Below are 21,896 nucleotides of genomic sequence, written 5' to 3'. Positions count from 1 at the left end.
CATTGAGATTTGACAATCTCTTTTCCAATGATGTCCTGGTCAGTAAGCATTACAAAACAATCAGTCCAAACAGGCGAGAAAATACATAGCAAGAGCAGGTAGCAAAGGAACAATGATAATTTATACAATAAAAGAGACCCCAAAAGTGCCATACAGTTTGAAAGCTAAGAGTCACAGGTGCAACTGGTGATTAAACGTTCAGAGAGAAATTGTTTAAAGCCAGAAAGAGGGATGAGAGTTCCCATCCTCATCTTGACTTGCAGGTCATTCCAAGACCAAGGCCCAAAGGAGAGGGTCCTCTCATACCTAACTCTGTCCTCATTAAGGAAACCTTGAATCGCAACCAGCTATTAGCTCTAAGATCATGTGTAGTTTGAACAGCAGTAAACTTTGAGCAGAGGTATATGGAGGCAGTTTGCCTAAAATAGCCTTATACCAGTGCTGTAACCTCTGGGTGTTAAGGGGGGAAAAAACCAGCGAGTGTGTATAGAGTGCATTGGTGAGTCCTGTAAGCAGAGCCTGTTATGTACCTCAAGGCAGCATGGTAAATTAGAAATAAACACATGAGGGAAGGACAATAACTTTAAAGATATTAAATACAGTCTATGTTTTTACAGCCTTTTTATGAGGAAGAAATAGTTCTTACCTTCATAAATTTAAAGAAATTTTTTATTGGTACATTTGTGAATATGGAATTTGTCAAGAATTAAAATGAGACGAATACATTTTTTTTTAAACATATTTGTCACTGTAATCATACCAACCAAATATAACATTCATTCTATAGAAAAGTCTAAGAAAATGTTACCAACTATAAAATTAGAGACCAAAATAAAGTGACAACAAGTTTCAGGATAATGAATCTACATCACTCTCACTTTATAAGAAATGTTTCACTGGACAGAATCTGTATCAACTTAAAACATTTGTGGCAAGGACCAATCATTCTTCCAGTCAATAAAAAAAATGCTCCAACAAAATATTGCTGCTGGAATAGAGACCTGATTTAACCCTGTGATGGTCAACATTTCTAAATAACATGTATAAACCAGTTGGCATGAATACAATTATTCTAGGGTTATTGGTGTGTGTGTATATCATGATCATCATATATCATCAATTATCATTATCGAGTCACTTCATCATCATCGCTTCCTTGCTGCTCATTAACGTCAGCCTCGTCGTCGTCACGAACCGTCATCCAATGGGCGGAGCGCGCGAGGTGCCCAGGCATCCCCGTGTGTGGTTGTTAGGGCCGCATCGCGCCGCAGATGAAGCATGGCAGGCGACAGCGGAACAAAGCCAGGTGACCAAGCCGAAAATGAGAGCGTTCATCGGCAGCCTTTCCTTATCGGTGTGGCTGGAGGGACAGCCAGCGGCAAGGTTGGTAGCACACAGTAGAGGCTTTTTTCTTGCCTTTTATAACCTGTTTGTTGGACTCAAGTCTGGAGTCTGTCTGTTTGAACCGACACAAATGGATTTTGCTTTTGGAAATGTGAAGATGACGCGCATTTGTTTTTCTTCTGGGAAAATAATCGCGGTTTATTTATCACCTTCCTGAAGGATGTTGATCATAATCAGCATATAGGCCGGATGTCATAACAGAACCACATATGCATTGTCTTCGCTGGATCATAAAGTAGCCTGGGTGATCAGACATAAGGAAATATAATGCTATTGTGTTTGGTATTTTTCAATTTAAGGGTAAAAAATATAAGAGGTGGCAAGGGGGAGCTGCGCAGGGTCTGGTTATAAACTCACGGAAATTAGAAAATAAAATAAATATATACACATTTATAGACATTGAAAACTTTAAACAATATTTTATATATATAATATATAATATATCTCGATCTGTATTGCTGTTTCTGATGTAACCTCTGTCTCGAGCTACATTTACACTTCACCTCATCTCCCCGGCTGGCTCAATAATTATGTCTTCATTGTCATGAAACTAAATATATGCATCATCATTCTTGATTCTGTATTGAATATCGTCCTGTTGTTTCAACAGGGTTGTTAATAAGTGAATGAAGATCAGGGTATGACTAGGTTCATATTCTTTTCATTGCATAGTTGATGATCAGGATAAAAAAACAAGACTTAACTAAAGTCTTCATTCCTTCTTAGTGTGTGACAAATGTGGTTATCCAACTGTCCGAGAGGCGGTGAAGCGAATCAAGTTGTCCTTCCTGTCTGACATTTTGGACAGCGTATTCAAATAGCTACAGTTGGTGACAGTAGGTTGATTCTCTAGATGATCACATCAACAAAACGTCGTTGTTTTTGTGGGTGTGACTTTGTGGTATTCTGTCCCAATTTCCCATAACAGTTACTGCCCACAGAGCCACCTGCTCTCCCACGCTGTTATCACACTGTTATCTGTATCTGGAGTAAACTGCAATCTTGAGTTTTGTGTGTGACTGTCTGTGAGTGAGTCCGTCTGCCAGGTTCAGATGTGATTTTGACAATCCATGTTTGCAACCTTTAAATAGATACCAGGTCAAGCTATGCTTCCGGGCTATGAAGACATGCATCAACTAAATGCAAAGTGTAAATTAAACTTTATGTGTCGGTTTAATTTGTACACTCGTGATCCAAAAAAAACGAAAGGATGTGGTGAATAAGATAACGAGGGCCGTACTACTTGTTTTGTTCTTCTTGTGTGAGCAGTCGTCGGTGTGCAGCAAGATCATGGAGCTGCTGGGCCAGAACGAGATCGACCACCACCAGCGTCAGGTGGCGATCCTCAGCCAAGACAGCTTCTACAGGGTCCTCACCCCGGAGCAGAAGGCCAAGGCACTCAAGGGCCAGTTCAACTTCGACCACCCAGGTGTGTAGCTATTATTCACCTCACCAGATGCAGCTCCTTTGTATTCATGTGTCATCTGGCAACGGGGTAATCGAGGACAGAAGTGAGCTGGCTGTGGGAAACACATGCCTTGTTCATTCAGCGGCGATTCCAGCAGTTGATCTGTACGTGATTCAGGATCTTGGTGTGTGTTTTGTTAGAAATCGTTTTTTCGTGCTCTTTCCCTCCTGTATAGATGCATTCGACAACGACCTCATAATCGCGACTTTGTGGGACATCAAGGAAGGAAAAACTGTACACATCCCTGTTTATGACTTTGTTTGCCATTCCAGGTGAGCGTGTTTTTATCAAATTAGCTACACACAAAATAAAAGGTGCATTTGCATGTTTGAGTCCAGGCTATATAATAGGTCTCCAGTGCATTAGAAGGCAGCAGTAAAATGACCTTTTAAAGGTGCTAAATGCCAAATTCAGAGCATATCTGTTGTTTCTGTGTGGCTCTCAACATGGCTACAGCTGAGCCTGTGGTTCGCAGCTAACGGTGCTAGAAGCACAAACGTGCTGAGAGTGTGTTTACCTGAGGGGGAACCCAAAGGGTGGGCGCTACACTTCCCCCTCGATGTTACCGCCATATGAACGCAGTGCAGAGTGGCGGCCATGAGTTAGCCGAGGTGCACGCTCATACGCACTCGAACGCACTCAAACGCCACGCTATGTGAACAAATCACAGAGAAGCTCAGATTACAGCAGACAGAGGGAGAGCAACTTCATTCTCTGCTCAGCTAAACAGTTCTCCAGTTGTTTGCTGCTACATCAATTCCCTGGATGTCGTATAGAGAACCTTTTTAAAAGAAGACATAATAAGATTTTCATTGTCGCTTGAAAGCACGACTGTATCTTTTTGTATGGCAGGAAGAAAGAGACGGTGACGGTGTACCCTGCTGACGTGGTGCTGTTTGAGGGCATCCTGATGTTCTACTCTCAGGAGATCCGAGACCTTTTCCAAATGAAGCTGTTCGTGGACACCGACGCAGATACACGTCTATCTAGAAGAGGTGAGACATCCGGGCACGACAGGCAGTTCCCTTCGGTTTGTAGGCACAAGAGGCAAGACGCTTAATTATAGAGAGTTGGACAATTTGAGGAATATGCTTATTGGGTTCCTTGCTGAGAATTAGATGTGAAGATTGATACCACTCATGTCTGTTAAGTAAATATAAAGCTAGAACCGGCATGCGGGTATTCCAGGAAGTCTTATACTAAACAAAAGGGCGGTATCTTCATATTTAATGTACAGACTGTCAAACTACCAACTAAACTCCTAAAGATAACGTCTCCCTGGTCTCATTTCCCTCCAGTGCTGCGAGATATAAGTGAACGTGGACGGGACTTGGAAAGTGTTCTAGCACAATACATCACTTTTGTAAAGCCTGCATTCGAGGAGTTCTGTCTGCCAGTAAGAGCTGTTCTCTGTGTACTCGTCTCTCGTTTATGATAGTGTCCCTGAGCATTGACTCATGGTCGAACGTTTTGTTCCCATTTTTTTAATTTGGCACTATTTAGACAAAGAAGTATGCTGATGTGATCATACCCAGAGGAGTCGACAATCTCGGTGAGTATTTGTGCTTTTGGAGCTTGGAGACGATAGTAAAGACATTCAAACCAAGTATTCTAGACATTAGTCTTAACAGTGTTATCGTAAAGGCCACAGCTGTGTTTATTGTTCGCCCCTGGGCTGAGAATTGTTTTCTCAGAACTAAGGAAGCCAAAGCATCTGCTGTGAGAACAAAACAGTTTTGTCTGTTGTTTTGAGAAAAAAAAAACGTTTCAACCAACCAAAATAAATTGCAAAAGAAAACTACTCTGTAGAGTCTAAATATCTCCATCCAGTACCCACCCATGTTGTGCCTCTTATGTATGGCTGTTATATTGAAGTCTCAGAGCTTAGCATCCAGTTGTTTGGGGGGAAATCAAGCAATCTTTGATAGATTAGTGTACTGCCATGCAAGCAGTGAGGCGGTTCTTAGGCGTCCAACAAGTCCCCGACAGAGTGTGTAAATCACCAGGCGTATCACTGAGTTTAAAATGTCTATTCTGTTAAAGGGATAGTTCAGAATTTTGGACATAAGACCTAGTTTCCAAGTGAGCTGGTGTGTTCGAGACGTCTGGAGACGTTTTCAAGAAATTTCATTCAGTTCTTCTAGTTGCCGAGTTCGCTTATGCTATGGCTAGCGCGAGTCAATGGTTCTTAGCTAGACAAGCATTAAAAACAGTCTTGCCCACTCCACAGTGCACCCGAGGCAAATCCATTAAAACACTAGACTGTCGATGTACATATCTGTGTTGATAGAATATTTGAAACAAAACTAACCTCGCATCGCATGAATCATCCATTTTTTGAGGAACTAGTTTCTCAGCAGCAACGGAACTTTACTTTGCTCCGTCGGACTCAAAACTCTAAGACGCGCCGCCCGAAATACTGCCCATAAATAGGCAATCGAACCGGGCCAAACTGTCAGCACTTATACCCCCAAGGCTGTCTGAAAAGCTGTATGCACCGCAAACCTGGTCCGTCCGGAGAACCGTAACCCTCGGACGCGTTGCGGGGATTCCCTCCGGTAAATAGACACATGAACACCGCCGAATATTCGGGCCTCGTGCCCTCAGACCTGGGTGAAAAGCCCTTGGACCTCACGCAAACACCGGGCAGCCCACGGCCACGCAAACCCACAATTACGCACCACAAACCCGGACCTCTGCTCCGCCCGTAGACCCGAAAACCCTCGGACGCGTTGTGGGGGATTCCCTCCTGGCACCACCAGTCTCCGTTTGTTTGGTCCCGGTTCTCAGCTCCAGCTATCTCGGTCTCCGTAGACGCTCGTTCACGTTCTGCCCTTTGAGCATCCCTCTCGCGCAATTCTTCCTCTGTATATTCAGGCTCGTACAGGTACGGTTGGGTTTGGGTGGAAAAAAACTCCTCATCAGAGTCTTCAAAAGTTTCAGTATATTCTCCAAAAGTGTCCATTTCTGTGAGATTGAAGAAACTAGCACTGCAGGCTACTCTGCATCTGTAGCAATGACAGCAGGTAAACAAACTATTATAGAACGGGTAACTTATAAGTGCTAGGTGATATCACTCCACCGCTGCCATAGCCTACTAGGAAGTATGACACGCTGCTGCTGCTGCTGAGACATAAATCCTTAAAAATGCAAGGTTGGTTTTATTTCAAACATTCTATCAACACATATGTACATCGATAGTCTGCCGTTACAATGGATTTGCCTCGGGTGCACTGTGGAGTGGGCAAGACTGTTTTTAATGCCATGCTAGCTAAGAACGATTGACTTGCGCTAGCCATAGCATAAGCGAACTCGGCAACTAGAAGAACTGAATGAAATTTCTTGAAAACGTCTCATTACGTCTCGAACACACCGGCGCACTTGGAAAATAGGTCTTATGTCCAAAATTCTGAACTATCCCTTTAAGTTAGTGTGTTACTTAGTAGTTTTATCATAGAATAGACTAGGCCTGAATAGAAGACAATACTTTGTTCATTCCATTGAGGAAATGACAGCATTTGAGCACGGTTTGAAACAGTGTTGGAAGCAAAAAAAAGAAAATAGGATAAATATAAAAACAGAATTCAAAGCGGTAAAAAGGCTTAATTAGTATGATACTGATGATATTGCATGTTACAGTCTGCAGGAATGTATGCAACCAAATGTTGCATAGGTTGCTAGGAGAACGTTTATAATTGAAGAATACAATTGTACTCAATATATTTTATTCTATCACCATAGCAACATATATTGTCATGCATGTTTCCTTCTGCCATTCTGACTACTAACTGGTTCCATGAAAGACAAATTGAAGTCTGGACCTGATGGTGGCGCTAGAGCGTTTCTTAAGTTGTGATAGTATTTTTAGTATAAAGCGATTCATGTAAAAATGATTCTTATCTTAAAAAAAAAAATGTATACTCAAAAGTTTGTGCAAGTTAAGCATGAATTAATGTCCCGAAGCATGTAATAATTCAAAAATCGAATTTTAATAGTTTTGAATTAAAAATCAATTCTAAATCGAAATGTGACCTCGAGTTGAAATCAAATCATGAGACGCCAAAGCTAATGTTATTTCTTAATTCAGTTCGGAAATTATATCTTGCTGTTTATGTACAGTGCACGCTTAATATTGCATTATCTTGTAATTAAAATACAAATTAGTCATAATTTTGACTCATTGTACAAAGATATTATTTACTACTATTTTTGTTTTAAGGGTTAATTTATTTCATTGTATTTTTGCAGACGATGGAAGATCAGTTTTGTTAAATAACCTTCTGGGTTTTTCAAAGATCACTGTGTAGCTTTGTGATGCAGCTGTAATGGTGAAACATCCGACTCACAAACTGGGGCTCACCCTGACCACACAATCTCTTTGTCTCATAATACAGTTGCCATAAACCTCATAGTTCAGCACATCCAGGATATTCTAAATGGTGGTTTGACCAAACGGCTGAACGGGTGTTTTAATGGTTGTGGAACGACGAAGAAGCAGCCTAACATGGAGTCCAGCAGCCGGCCCCACTGAGTGCACAGCGCCCCCTAGAGAGTGGAAGGAGGACTCCTCGAGCCGAATGTGCTCTACATTGTGGCTAACAAGGCAGGACTTATTGCCTTATTGATGTGATTCTGTTTGGACTGATGGCAGGAATTATGTAGGGAAGCCATTCCTTTGTGGAGCTGGTTTAAAGGTGCATTCAGTTAGGTTGTTCTCGTTACTCTGTGTACTGTATGAGATGGGAGGGAGAGAAATGCAAAGGGGCTAACTTGTAATTCACTTTCAAACTGCTACTTGCCTTTACCACAGCACTAACTAAAGAAGCAATTATGGTGTCGAAAAGCAAGATTTCTGGACACTTTACAATAAATGCGGTGTAGCGACATGCTATTTAATGGCAGGGCCTTACCCTCACTCACTACCGTTAAAAGGTGCACCATGTGACCTGACTAATTCCCTTTATGAATGCAGTTGACACATTTTTTTTCTTTTTTCTCCAAGCTCTGTATAAAGCCTATTTTGATTCCTACAAATAGATTTTGAAAAAGTGTAGTAATGGGTTGAGATTTCTGATGTTTGCGTCATATTACCCCAAGCTGCACTTGCTTTGTCTTGTCTAAATCTAACAAACTCAATTAGTTATTTGTCAAATTTAAACAACCGATTCCCACCTCAAATCATCTGATGTCTGACATCACCAAAGATCATTTTCCGTACTGTCTGTGTGGCTTAATTGTGTATCGATTTATTATTTTACGGCTATACTGACATTACTGCAGCTCATTTAACAAGATGTTGGTAACGTAAGAAACAATTACTTCTGATGTTGTGAATTTACCACAAAGTATTATTTTTCTTTTGATTGAAACTTGAATCCTCAAATGTGTTGTATGCAAGTTTTATTTGAAAGAAAATGATGAAAGTAAATGCAATGAGTTGAAAATGTCATTAAGTAGAAGAGACGCAATGTAAATGTGTTCTGTAAATGTTTAATGGGTTTTTTCCTGTGTACGTTCTTCTCATGATAAAGTTCTCAGGTACTCTGTTTGCTTGAGTTGACGCATCTGTCACTTGCATTTGATTTGAAAATATACATTTCTGTTTTTATTAAGACAGTGTTGTGTTTTATTTGGTGTCATATTGTAAACCCCAAAAAAGGTAGAACATTGAACTTATGTTGAACTCTTTATGTTACGAAAACTGAGGAGTAATGCAGTTGCAATGGCTGTCACCTTTGAGGACACAGAGGTCAGATTTATTTCAGGGGAATAATCACATTATTTCAAGGATATTATTCTTGGTGTCAGTTATTGCTGATATATTTGACTCAGAATTACAAGTGGGAGGCTGATAGGGTTGGTTTTTCTCCACACTACACTTTACATTATATGATGTGAATTCAGCTAATAGTGAGTCAAAATGTCTACTATAAAAACTTCCACACCTAATGTTTGGTGTGTGGTCAACATTTTCAGATGGTTCAGGGATCTGTTGGGGGAACTTGGTCTCATGATGCTGGCTATGGTTCAGCTGTGTCCCGGATCCACACCCAGTCTCAGATGGTTTCCAATGGTGTGTTCACTTCTCACACTTTAAGTGAGAAAATGAAGAAAACTCATGGCCCCCTCCAATACCCACGCGCTATTTGGTATGCCAGCAAAAGATGTGGTATGACCCAAGTATTTAAAATACAGTATATCAAAAATACAAGGATGTCCTCCAGCATCTGCTTGCATTTTGAAGTATGCAAATGCCAGCATGCATTTTTAAGGCTCTTCTTACCCACAATCCTCTGCACAGCGGAGGATGCCAACACCAAATGCAGATGGAACCCAACAGCCTGGTCTGCTCGACATTTCTGCCTAAACTCTGACAATCGTGTTCTAGTCCTGCTCTGTGTGAAGTGTCCTGAGATAACCTTAGTTGTGATATGACACTAAATAAAATTGAATTGAATAGAAACATCACAACGATCTGAGGTGCCGACACTGAGCACAGCATGATGACGGCTCATTGAAATGTCGTGCCGCGATGGATAAATGAGCAAGAGGGTCAAAAGTTAAGATCCAATGTTATGAGGAAGTAGCATGTGTGCATACTACATCAATGCAACAGATCATACTTTGTATGTGTAGCTGCAGTACAATTTAAAAGTAAAAAGAAAATAAGTGATTTGGAAGCCTTTATTTTTTAATGTGCTGTTGATGTTGATTCTCCCACAAAGCAAAGCAAACATGGAAAATGGAAGATGCTCACAACTGGAATTTATTTTTAATAATTGTGGATGGATTATGAATAATCTCACAAAACAATAATTTGTTCTGAAAAATAATTTTGCTGTTTGACAATAGAGAATGTTGACTTCTTGTATACCAACTAGAAAAGCAGTATACTATTAAGATACATATAGTGTATACAGTGTGTGTCTTTGGATTTGGGACACAGTGCCTATGTTTGGACAGTTAGTACAATTTGAAGCACACACTTTAGTTGAATGATTTCAGACTTAGTGATAGAAGAACAATTGATACATTAATTGTTTACCCTTCAAATCTACTTAACACTCATATCGTTTTGCTGTATGTATCACACATTTGATCACAAAAGGTCATGAGGCAACAGCACATAAACGCAGGCTCAGACTCCAACGTTGCACAAGCTGCTGCTCCGCATCGTTCCAGGATACGTGGAGGGAAAAAAAGGCACTGCTTTGTTTACATCCTGGCACTTTGCTTGAGCATGTGCTGTACATGAGCGTCTCCTTTACATCAATCCCTGACTGTGGAGTTCTGACCAAAGAGGCCACGATACAGTTCGCTGCGTGCCTCATCACTCACTGAGCTGTGGTCGATGGGGGCCATAAAATTAACCAGCTTACTGTGGATGTGAAATCGGACTTTTCGGCCCTTGCTGGCTTTGGTGTCTACCTTCTTCTTGATCTTGCTGCGCAACTTCTGGATGGCGAGCCACTGTCGGCCCATAGCCACCTGGTCATTGGGGTCCGCTGCACTCGTCTTGCGCTCTATCAGCTCTCTTAGCAGCTGGTGGTAGAAGTCATCATCATCAAATATATCCTCGTCCAGATCCTTTAGATGCGTGTTTGCTTTCAGCTGCTCTTCCACCTCCTCTCCCTCTGTGGGGACGGTCTCGGACTTGAGAGCAGACACCTCTTTTTTCCCCAGGACTCTGTATTCTGAGCGTCGTGTCTGCGTGCGCCGCACCAGTCTCTCATTGTCCATCAGCACCTGCTCCACCTGGGTCAAGATGTTCCTGTCAAACGCCCCGAAACCCTTGCTGCTTTTGCCCATAGTCAGTCTGGTTTTGTCATGCCACTTCTGCAACGTGGTGTTACGGTAAGGTTGGAAAGCGGCAAAGCGCTTGGCCATGAAGTCCGGATACTCTGCCATTTCCAGTTTTCGTTTGGGCGCTCCAACCTCCTGCACTGACACCACTTCATCCTCCTCACTGTTTATCTCCTCATCCCCACTCTGAGCTTGCGACTTCCCCTGAGCGATGGACCGCGTGTCTGCATTCTGGCACAGCAGCTGATCGTGCAGCTCCAGCAGGGACCTTTGGAGAGCTTTCAAAGCTTTGTGGGTGTTCTTCAGCTTCCCTGCAAGCTCAGCTCCACCCCTCCTCTTGAACTCTGGGAAGCTCTGCGGCTGTGGAAGCTGGTTGGCGATCACCAGAGCTTTCTGGATTTTGATCCGACCTTCGAGCATTTGGTCCCACAGGGCCAGCTGGTCCTTCACAGCTGTCCCCTTCTCCACCTCCTCGTCTACCTTCTCTTTGGTAAATGTGCGGACACTTCCCTCATCCTCGCCGTCTTCATCATCTTCTTCCATCTCGTCCTCATCTTCATCGCTGCCTTCGCTCTCCTCCCCGTCGCTGTCATCATCTTCACTCACACCCAGGTCATCCATGCCCTCTGTCAGTTTGTGGAAGTCGACTCCCAGAGAAAACGTCTTGTCATTGCCCTTTTTCTTACTGGCATCAATGTCCACCAACTCCTCATCCTCTAAATCATCATCATCATCATCATCATCATCATCATCAGCTTCTTCGTCATTATCATCATCATCTTCGTCATCATTATCAGCTTCTACTTCTTCTAGCTCTTCAATGCGGTCTTCTTCCTCATCGTCATCCCCCTCCTCCTCACTAGCAGATGCCTCAATATCCAAAAGCAGCTGTTTACGAGAGACCGTCTTCCCCACATACCGTCTGTCCGTTTCTGAGAGTAGGGATGTGTTGTGCTTCCGCAGGGAGCTGAGGCCGAGCCCATGTCCACCGTCGTCCTGGTTGAAGCTTTCTATCACTTTGGCTTTGGTCGCCTCGTCGCCATCATCCTCTGGATCGGCAAATTTGGGCAAAGGATTCAACAAATCCTCGAGTTCTTGAGAAAAGGAGCCGGCCATTGATGAGTGTACAACTACCGCACGTGTACTGTAGTCCGGACGAACCGTTCCTTGGTGCGGAAAGTGATGACGTTAGTAATATGCGACGACCCTCGCGGGATATTTTTACGCCCTGGGTTTGGTCTTTCAGGCAGTTAAATGAGGGCGGAAGTGAAACCGTACTTTAAGAAACGTCCCGAACACCGCAAAATAAGAAATGAAGAGGAGATTTATAGACCGAGAGCATGGTTTCTCTTAAGGCAGATACCACAACACACTTCCACAGGGTGATGATTGGAGGGATTGTTTCAGTCGATACATATGTTTTAGGAGAAAAGTCGTGCATCTTATACCTTTAAGTAACTAAATATGATACAGAGATGATTGCAGTCATTTCCACATTCCACATTTATAGAAATTATGTAAAATGGCGAATGGTGTATGAGTTCATTTGAGGGATATTAAGTACGGCCACAGTATAGTACGAACTTCCTGGAAGACGAGATTCGGGGAGGAACTTAACAAACTTAGATACGTCTGCGCAGTGCGCATGCGTACAACTGTGGCGAGGCTCATAGCTTTTCTTTCTAGCGGAGTTTTGTCCCGCAGACTTGACCGGGAAGAGTACTTACCGGAGAGAAAATATGTCAACAAGCGACTTCTATTTGAGATATTATGTTGGCCACAAGGGAAAGTTTGGCCATGAATTCTTGGAATTTGAATTCAGACCCGACGGTAAGTTCAGTTTGGCGGTAACGTTAGTGCAAGTGTGTTAGCTTTCTGCGTTAAGCTAACGTCGCTCGCCACCCGGTAACTGCTAGGCCGCAGCGCACTCGAAACGAGTTGCGAGCGCCAAATGATCTCTTTGCATTCCACTGTATTATAAATTATGATATTTCCTGTATATATTTAATTAATACCGCTATAAAAAGTATCCTGAGTGCTGTAATGTTTTAATCCATGTCCCCCTAGCGTATACGCGCCATGTGGCCTGTAGGGATGTTAACGAACTCTGACTTTTGTTAAGTGTTACATCGTTTGTTTGTTTTTTCATTTCTCCTGTACATTTTATATTTTCTTGCAGGTAAACTGAGGTACGCAAACAACAGCAACTACAAAAATGACGTCATGATCAGGAAAGAGGTATGTTGTGCTTATAAAGACGTAACTAACGTTACTCAAAATCGAAATATCTGCAATCCATGCTTTTGGGCTTCCTTACATTGTCGTCCATTGACTTAATTCAAAGATATCACTGTTTCAAAGTCGTAGTCCCCCCTTCATGTAGGCCAACCAAGCAGAAATGAATTAATTGTGTCTTTGTCAAAACACTATTCGTAGCAAGTACTAATCGCAATATTTTGATTTTAAGATAATCAATATTTGCTTATATAATATTTCTCACACTATGGGGCAGCTCCACCATTCACAATGTTTAACCGGGTCCATCTGTGTTCTGTGTACCAACCCAGGCATATGTACACAAAAGTGTGATGGAGGAGCTGAAGAGGATCATTGATGACAGTGAGATCACCAAGGAAGATGATGCTCTGTGGCCACCCCCCGACAGAGTTGGCAGACAGGTTTGTGTTTTAATTCATCATCAGTGACCAGATTTCTTTTTTATGAACATGTTTACCCATATTCTCTGCAGTCCTGAAATGTGTATAGTTCCAGGAAGAAACCTCCTCTTCTGAAAAGTGAAGCCAAGCTGAAGTGCCTTAAACTTGCAATGATCCGTTATGGTCTCTATTACTATTTTTAAATCCCCTTCAATACAACATGATTTTTGTAAGTTATGGTCCCACTTTGAGTAAAATAAATGCAAGAGCAGGGAATGCTAAGTTTAGGGCATGGGTACCGTGTCATTGACAGGTCACTACCATGGCCTTGCTACCAATACAGTTAGCTACTAAGATTAATTTAACACTCAGCTGTAAAGATTACCTTTTTAAATCACATCCCTGGTCATAGTGTACTATATGGGGGGTATTTCTTTTGTATTAAAAAAAAAATCCAGATCCAATGTTTTTCCTTCCTGGTAAACAAAATATAAACACATACTTACATCAGCTAAAACCAGCCAATTTCAACTAATAATGACATCCATCCATCCTTCAAACAATCTGCAACTTCTAACAACACAGAGATAGATAATTGAGCTCAATTAATAAAATAATAACATTTTGCCGAATGTTATTTCCCACCTGTCTGTCCTATTTAAGTCAGAAATATGTTACCATCAGATGCTGGATACTCATGAAATGCAGTTTCAGCTCCACTTGAAATATAACGTGCCTGTTTTTGTCCTACTGTTCATAGGAACTGGAGATCGTCATTGGAGACGAGCACATTTCATTCACAACATCCAAAATTGGCTCTTTGATTGACGTCAACCAGTCAAAGTGAGTACTTTATCCGGGATATGGGGAAATTAGACACTGAATGTTTGTCAATGGTGAACAGGCTTTTAAAAAAAACTTTGAATCTTTGCACTGTTTTTCAGGGACCCTGAAGGTCTTCGCGTGTTCTACTACCTGGTGCAAGATCTGAAATGTCTCGTCTTCAGTCTCATTGGCCTACACTTCAAAATCAAGCCCATCTAAATGTGGAATTTTCTCAATTTTACATGCTTTAGCTAATGTTTCTGTTGTTGTATGACTGCATTTGTAAATTTGCTTTTGGTGGAACTTTTTTATTTTAAATAAAGGGTGAGAAAAATATACTAGTTTGCAGAGGTTTATTTTGCTGGCATCAACACTATGCTTAACCTTTCAATGAGAATTGTATACTTTATGTTCTATATTATGGTCTAGTGCAGGGGTATTCAACTAAAATTCAAACAGGTCCAGTAAGAGAAACTGTCTTTAAGCAAAGGTCCGGAACATCATAATGTCTAAATTGCATTTAGTGTGATGTGATATACTGTATATGGATGGCTGGATATACACTATATTGCCAAAATGATTCGCTCACTCTTCCTATCACTTCCATGGCAACAGGTGTATAAAAGCAGCACCTCGGCATGCAGACTGTTTCTCCAAACATTTGTGAAAGAATGGGTCGCTCTCAGGAGCTCAGTGAATTCCTTACACAATGTCCTCACTCTTAAATATTCCAGTCAACTGTCAGTGGGATTATAACAAACTGGAAGCGATTGGGAACGACAGCAACTCAGCCAAGAAGTGGTAGACCACGTAAAATGACGGAGCGGGGTCAGCGGATGCTGAGGCACAGAGGTCGCCAACTTTCTGCAGAGTCAATCATTACAGACCTCCAAACTTCATGTGGCCTTCAGATTAGCTCAAGGATGAGTCTGGGTTTGGTGGTTGCCAGGACAACGGTACTTGTCTGACTGCATTGTGCCACGTGTAAAGTTTGGTGGAGGGGGATTATGGTGTGGGGTTGTTCTTCAGGAGCTGGGCTTGGCCCCTTAGTTCCAGTGAAAGGAACTCTGAATGCTTCAGCATACCAACAGATGTTGGACAATTCCATGCTCCCAACTTTGTGGAACAGTTTGGGGATGACCCCTTCCTGTTCCAACATGAAAGCAAGGTCCATAAAGACATGGAGGAGAGAGTTTGGTGTGGATGAACTTGACTGGCCTGCACAGAGTCCTGACCTCAACCCGATAGAACACCTTTGGGATGAATTAGAGTGGAGACTGAGAGCCAGGACTTCCTGTCCAACATCAGTGTGTGACCTATTTTCAAATCTTGCTAGCTCTCTTGCTAGCTTTCCAACATTACATACCCCAGCTTTAACTATACAGATATATAATATTGTAGATATGTACTATTTTCTTTTTAAGGAAAATAAGTGCTGCATTTAAAAATCTAAATAGCATTTTAAAATTGCATCTTAAAATAAAGTAGTTCATTAATGAAAAATAAAGTATAGCTGCCTGTCAGTGATGGTCTAGTGTATAGAAATACCATTTAGTAAAATAGCAATTTGAAATGGGATGACGTTCTCACAATACGAACATTTCTGAAAGAATGGAGCAAATGTAATTAAAGTTTTTTCAAAATACATTCTTACATCAGTGAGTCAGTATTACAGTGACAATTGAGCTGTTAAATTAACACTTTGATAAGGCACAGAAGCTGACTCCGTATTCTGTATTGAAAAGATCCTAATCTCAAAACGCTGCTGCATTAATAATATAACGAGTACTCAGTATCTTGTCACTGTATTATATAAACACAGTCAACATCGAACATCAGACGACGGTACACTGCTGACTTAAGATACTGATGTCAGTTTAATAGGAAGACACATTCTTTCCAGTATTATGTTCGAAAAATGTCATGATTTCAAAGTCGAGGGCTGAGAATGATGATTGCACTCACTACTGCTCCATAACATCAAACATTTTGATGACAAACACATTTCTTAGCTGATTGGCTTTCCTTCCACGACAGTGAAAATGACCTCAACTGTACACCAGGTACAGTTGAGGTGCCCCCAGAGGCATCCTCGAGAAGAACCGGTTCTCTCCCCGTCAGATGGCACTGCGCTGCGGAGATCTCCTCTGGCTCTCCAGCTGACTGGATCACCTGGTGCTGGATTTTGGAGCCAGACTGCATACGGCTGGCCACACTATTGAAGCCTGACGCTCCGGCGCAAAGGACACTTAGGAGCCGAATCAAGGATTGGACTCATGGAAGCGACTGCTGGACTGACCGTATTAGGACATTACTTTTACTTGTTGTGTATTTTCTAGGAAAGTAATTATTTGTGACATTATATTTATTGAAATCATGTTTATAAATAAAGGAACTATTTTAATGAACGTGTCTTTCTCACTGTGTCGGTGTGGCAGAGAATCTGAACCTACATTTGATGTTAACAGCCTTAAATCTGTTACATATACACATACACAACACAATGAATTAAAACAAAAAGATAGTTTAAGTGATTTTGCACAATTACTAACACCTAAACAAGAAGCAGAAGCCCAAAGAAGCAAGCATAAAAACAAATCAAGGAGTGCACGTCAAGGACACATTCTTATGTTTCAACACACCACCATGACTGTCAGCATAGGGCCAATTATGATGATGATATCAGACCTCCACTTTGAAGATTGGTGTTCCGGTCAGTCTCTCGACCAATCAGATGCCTCGATTTCAATCAGGAGCAGCCAAAGACCAACATGAGGTAAGATAGTAATTTACCAGTATTGAAAAGAAAGGAATATAATACTCTATTACAACATAAAGATAAATAACATTTACACACAGCCTTTGCACATGGAACTGGATTCAGGAAGAAACCACTGACAGACAGGCAGGCCGTCAAATTATTTTCTCCGGCCCAACTGGACGGGGTTATTACAGTCCTGCCACAGATGACAATTTAATTATATTTTTATGTCAGTGCATTTAATGTATTCATTGCTATTCGTACGTTACGAGAACTTCCAAGTAATATGAGAGAAAGTGTTTCTGAATAGAATCACATCCTCAACCTTTAAAGGATTAGTTTCAGCAGCGTTCAGTGAACGTTTCTGCTCTGCTCCATCCTCACCCTTCAGTTGTTAAGCTTTCACACCTCAGCACAACCCCTTTTGATGGACTGCAGAGACAGGGAATGCCTTCGCAGAGCTGAACGGGCACCTTACCACAACCACTATACTCATCGCTCCTGTTAATTTAAGTTCAGTTTTATTTTATAATACATTCAACACATCAATGAGGCTGTACAGATGAACTATGAAAATTAAATTAAATGTTTTTTTTAAATAATTTTGATAAGGCACAGAAGCTGATCCCATATTGTAATCTGTATCGAAAAAACCTGCTGCATAAATAACAAGCACTCTGAATCTTTTCACATGTCACAGTATTATATAAACATAAAACACCCAACATCAGGTTACAGTACACTGCTGACTTAACAAACGAATGTCTCGGATTTAATCAGTTTAATGTGAAGACTACATTCTTTCCAGTATTTTGTTAAAAAAAATGTATATGATTCAAAAATCCCATGCATTTTGATTAACAAGATAAACCCCTTCAAAAAACTAATTTCAAGTCCCAATCATCTAATAACTAAAATATATATATAGAGAGATATTTTTAACCACTGTAAATCTGTTTATATTTTTTTCTGTATTAAATATTCATATTCATATTCATATCACTGTCTGCAAGTGAATCAACAATTTGAGAGCTGAGAATGATGATTGCACTCACCACTGATCCATAAAAACAAACATTTTGATGACAAACACTCTTAGCCGAGCGGCTTTCCTTCCACGACAGTGAAAATGTCCTCTAAGGACTTGTGGACACACTGCAAGAATTCGTGGACATTGCGAGCCGGGTAGCTTGACACATTGCAGCCGATCCAGTCTTCATGGACACCATAGCCAACTCCAAACCCATCAGGCACCACCGGGGCAAAGCCACCAAGGTTCACAGCTGGACTGGTGAGGGTGCTGGTGGAGAGGATGTTGTGGTTGATGGCAGCATAAGCTGGGTCTGTGTAAAGGCTGTGCAGAGCCTGGCTCTTTGAATTGGCCAGGTATCGCAGGGCAAACAGGTGACGATCAAAACCTTGACCTAGTGAGATACAAAAAGCAATGGTGAGTTCAGCAGACCAGAGGGTGTCTGTGTGTTATGACACCATTTTTGTCTGAAATCTTTTTTTGTAATAACAGATTAGAAGTTATTAAGTCTAGAAATGTCCTAAGCACCTTATAAAATTACCAATATAGTAAGCTTAATGACAAATAAAAATCCTTCAGATAATGTTTTCAGAGACGGACCTTAAAAATGCGTCTACAGGACAATACCTTGGATAGTTCACAAATATCACAATTGTAATCCTTCAGAAACAAGTAGACATGTCTTATACACACCCATAGCAGCTTCCTTGGTGAGCTGCCCATGATATTTAGAGCACTCGGTCAGCATGGCCTGTAGCTGTTCCACACTGTGTTTGCCTGGCTGGCGAACAAAGGCGTGTGAGCATCGTTCTGTGTGAAGGGTGGCTGGCCGGATGGTCTCTGTGCGGCCATGTCTGAATGCTGCAGTGCTACAGGACTCATATGTGGCTACCGTCTGTCCATACTGCCTCAGGAAACCCATTTGAAAAGCCAGCTGGGCTATAGCATCTGGACTCAACTTGCTCTTCTTCAACTGTGCCTTGCCACCTTTCTTGAACTCCATGGCATCAATGGTGAGTTTTGATACAGCCGAGTCAAAGTTATCCTTGGCTTTTTTGATGCCATTCTCCAGCTCGCTGTCCAGGTTAAACTGCAGTCTGCGCACAGCAGACGCTGAATCCACAGCAGCAGCAGCCGAGCCCGGGTGGACCTGCGGCTGCTCTGTCGTGTCTTTGAAGATCTCATTCTGAAATCGAAGCACAGCTACGCCGTCGCCCCAGGAGTGTTCAAAATTGATGGCTGCCTGTCCGTCTTTGGTCAGAATAACACTGAAGGACTTGTCGTACCACCGGTTGCAGCCATCACCATGCAGCATGTTGTGGGAAATGTGGATGTGGTCTCTCATGCTTTCATCGTCCAGACAGAGACAGAAGAGGGCGCTGTCAACGAGCCGTAAATCTTCTGCGTTTCCAGCCGATATCAGCTTGTCTCTCAGCCCGGCCCACACATCCCTGTTCTCACTGGTCAGGACCCCGAGAGGAAAGGCAGCTGCTGGCGTTGGGTCGGACAAAATGTACTTCAAATGGGAGTGAATCTCTGCAGGGTTCACTTTATTCCCATCCCTGTCTACAACGTCAAACACATACATGTTGCCATTCCTCATTACGAGGAGATGTCGTGCTTTCTCCTCTGTGAAGAGCTCATCTCTCCCAATCTTAGGGATCCGAGTTGAGTTGAATAGGCGAAAGTACTGAGACATGTCCAGGGGGTAAGCATTCACCATGTAAGCTCCATACCAAGACAGAGAAGACGGGACCCAGCGGATGAACCTTTTGAAGCCGTCTGTGTCACTCTTTGCTGGGTTGAGGTGGAAAACCTCTGGCTCCAGTAATCCGGCTCGCAGTGTTTTCATGAAGCGGACTGCTGAACACACCACATTAGTTGCCCGCACAAGCTGGTCATTGTACTCCGTTTTAGGGTCAGGATTGAAGGACATGAAGGGGTTGAAGTTCAACACCACAGAGTCACGAGCAGAAAGGTACATGTCAAACCATGGTCCTGAAAGATAAGAAGTTATTCAACAAGATTGCATTATTGTACACATTTGTGATCAAATTCAGGATGGTTATCATCAGAATGGCAGATTCACCTGAGATGTAGCTTGTGTGCTTATTGTTTTTGTCCTGAGCTTCCAGTTCCTCATGCAGCTGTTTCCCCACACCGTTCTGGAAATCCTGAGCAAGTTTCTCCGTTGTTCTAAGGATACACAATGAAGATTGTTTCAAGTAAGACTCAAGTTAGAATTGAGCAGTGAGTTTAAAAAGATTGAATTGGAAATATTGATTATTTTTTCTAAAAACGTACCTGAACTGGTCATCATCCAACAGAGGCTTCTGGGCAGCTAAATACCTCCTAGCAGTATCCTCCAGCTTCGGTATGGGCAGCCTTAACAATTACAAAAACGAGTGATCAAACGTAGCTTCACAACAGTCCAATATCTCAATGTCATGTCATGTCATGTCCCCCTAGTGGTGATAGACCTAACATCAAGTGTGCACTTTCACCTACATTCGTCTTCTTAAACGAAGAGGTCGTTTAGATTACACAGAAGTTATGTTGACTACCACCTCTATGTCAAGAGTACTGTCAAAAATGTGTCTGAAAAATTCCACATGTGGCTCCTTACCTGGGTAGACTCTTCTGGTAATGCATCGATGGTACAACACTTTGGTGCAAGTACTCGACTGAATGTACCTTTTCGCTGCTGTAGTTTCGCGTATTGATGCCCAGAGCAGCAGTTCTTAAATTAATTCCGGATTTCCTCAGAGAGGAAACGTATTTTGGCAGCAGACTGGCCATGGCGTTAGCTGGCAGATTGAATACCTACTTCCTTACAATCCACGTAAAGCACACCTGCTAATGCTAACGGGCATAAGCAAAGACACCCGTGTAACCGCCCTCACCCTCAATAACTACGATAGCTAGCCAACATTAGCAAGTAGCATTAGCTGACTGATACATTTAAAATAAACTTGGCACTTGGGGTGCGTCAACTCGACAAATATATGTGCCTCACACAAACCCACTCTCGACTTGTTGCACTCGCAATTCAATGACACGTAAGAACAAAAAATAAACAAATATGAACTGATTTGACAAAAGGAAGTTAAGCCGGTAAACTGGTCACGTGACTTCTTCTTCTTCTGTAGATACCGAAGCTGCTGCTGCTTATACTTCTTCTTCTTCTTCTTCTTTTAGTATTGCGGCAGACTAGACGTATCAGTGACGTATGGCTGCCCTCGACAGGTCACTTGTAGATCGCCAATGGTTGGGTTCAATCCTCATCTAGAGTATTGATTTTATTGAATGTTCAGTAACGCCAATTTTTGTAAATTCTGCCTGCATGAGGCTTCTCCTGTGTGGTATCTGTAACCATAGACATACAAAGGCTAGATGTTTCACCCGCGCTGCTGGCCAATGGAGACTGACGTTGCCACATGGCAGCCTTGTTGCCACATGCATCACACCCACTGACAACATGAATGTCTATGGTGCATGTACTATTGAAATAACCATAGCCTGCTCAATTTCAACCGATTTTTTAAACGGTTTGGTTTGTTATAAACGTCAGAGATGTAGTTATGATACTGCATACTTATAATGGACTTTCATAGAAAATGAAACATGTCCAAGCTTCCTGAATCATAGCCACGTTAATAATGTTTGTAATAAACCACAACGTCAAGATTCCAGCGAGTTAAGAGTATTTTTGTTTGTGCAGATCACTCACTTTACGACAGCTACCATAGAACGTACCAGAATAGTTGACTGTGGCAAGATGGCCCCCGGTGAATTACGCTGCAGACTCCGCCTTGCGCCATCTACTTACATCTCTGTCTGTCTGTAACAGTCCATCAGAACATGTCTCAGTCTCTGCCTCTCCACAGATGCACTTTCCATTTGGGTGCTTACCAACCAGTGCCAGCCCATGATTTAGCCCACATTGCC

The 21,896-nt window shown here is 42.1% G+C and overlaps 4 protein-coding genes across 5 annotated transcripts in view; 2 read left to right on the top strand and 2 right to left on the bottom strand.

The window, feature by feature from the left end:
• The first annotated feature begins 1,231 nt into the window (after positions 1-1,231).
• On the top strand, positions 1,232-8,468 carry uck2a (uridine-cytidine kinase 2a). Its single transcript, XM_084012552.1, has 7 exons — positions 1,232-1,383; positions 2,674-2,833; positions 3,048-3,144; positions 3,725-3,867; positions 4,171-4,268; positions 4,376-4,424; positions 7,267-8,468. Exons 1-7 carry the CDS (start codon positions 1,279-1,281, stop codon positions 7,401-7,403), a joined length of 789 nt encoding a protein of 262 aa, XP_083868678.1. The 5' UTR covers positions 1,232-1,278; the 3' UTR covers positions 7,404-8,468.
• A 759-nt stretch (positions 8,469-9,227) lies between these two features.
• aatf (apoptosis antagonizing transcription factor) lies at positions 9,228-11,849 on the bottom strand. Its single transcript, XM_084010847.1, has one exon. The coding sequence runs from the start codon at positions 11,789-11,791 to the stop codon at positions 10,142-10,144; it is 1,650 nt and encodes a 549-aa protein (XP_083866973.1). The 5' UTR covers positions 11,792-11,849; the 3' UTR covers positions 9,228-10,141.
• A 481-nt stretch (positions 11,850-12,330) lies between these two features.
• magoh (mago homolog, exon junction complex subunit) overlaps positions 12,331-21,896 on the top strand; it is a 106,795-nt gene continuing 97,229 nt past the window's right edge. Inside the window, exons 1-5 of one of the 2 annotated variants that reach the window (XM_084010655.1) lie at positions 12,331-12,505; positions 12,855-12,913; positions 13,243-13,353; positions 14,093-14,175; positions 14,277-14,419. In XM_084010655.1, the coding sequence (XP_083866781.1) occupies positions 12,415-12,505; positions 12,855-12,913; positions 13,243-13,353; positions 14,093-14,175; positions 14,277-14,376 (444 nt within the window). In that variant the 5' untranslated portion in view covers positions 12,331-12,414 and the 3' untranslated portion in view covers positions 14,377-14,419. Of the gene's footprint in view, positions 12,506-12,854; positions 12,914-13,242; positions 13,354-14,092; positions 14,176-14,276; positions 14,492-21,896 lie in introns of those variants that run through there. The other variant, XM_084010654.1, reaches the window with a different exon arrangement.
• Positions 17,431-21,059, bottom strand: cpt2 (carnitine palmitoyltransferase 2). Its single transcript, XM_084011063.1, has 5 exons — positions 20,575-21,059; positions 20,253-20,333; positions 20,038-20,144; positions 18,642-19,946; positions 17,431-18,342 (listed from the first exon to the last, which is right to left on the bottom strand). The coding sequence occupies exons 1-5, from the start codon at positions 20,745-20,747 to the stop codon at positions 18,014-18,016; spliced, it is 1,995 nt and encodes a 664-aa protein (XP_083867189.1). The 5' UTR covers positions 20,748-21,059; the 3' UTR covers positions 17,431-18,013.

The sequence above is a fragment of the Eutrigla gurnardus genome (assembly GCF_963514095.1).
Source record: "Eutrigla gurnardus genome assembly, chromosome: 6".
In the NCBI taxonomy this organism is placed as follows: Eukaryota; Metazoa; Chordata; class Actinopteri; order Perciformes; family Triglidae; genus Eutrigla; species Eutrigla gurnardus.
The sequence above is the reverse complement of the archived record's forward strand: the minus strand, read 5'-3'. Positions and strand labels throughout refer to the sequence as shown.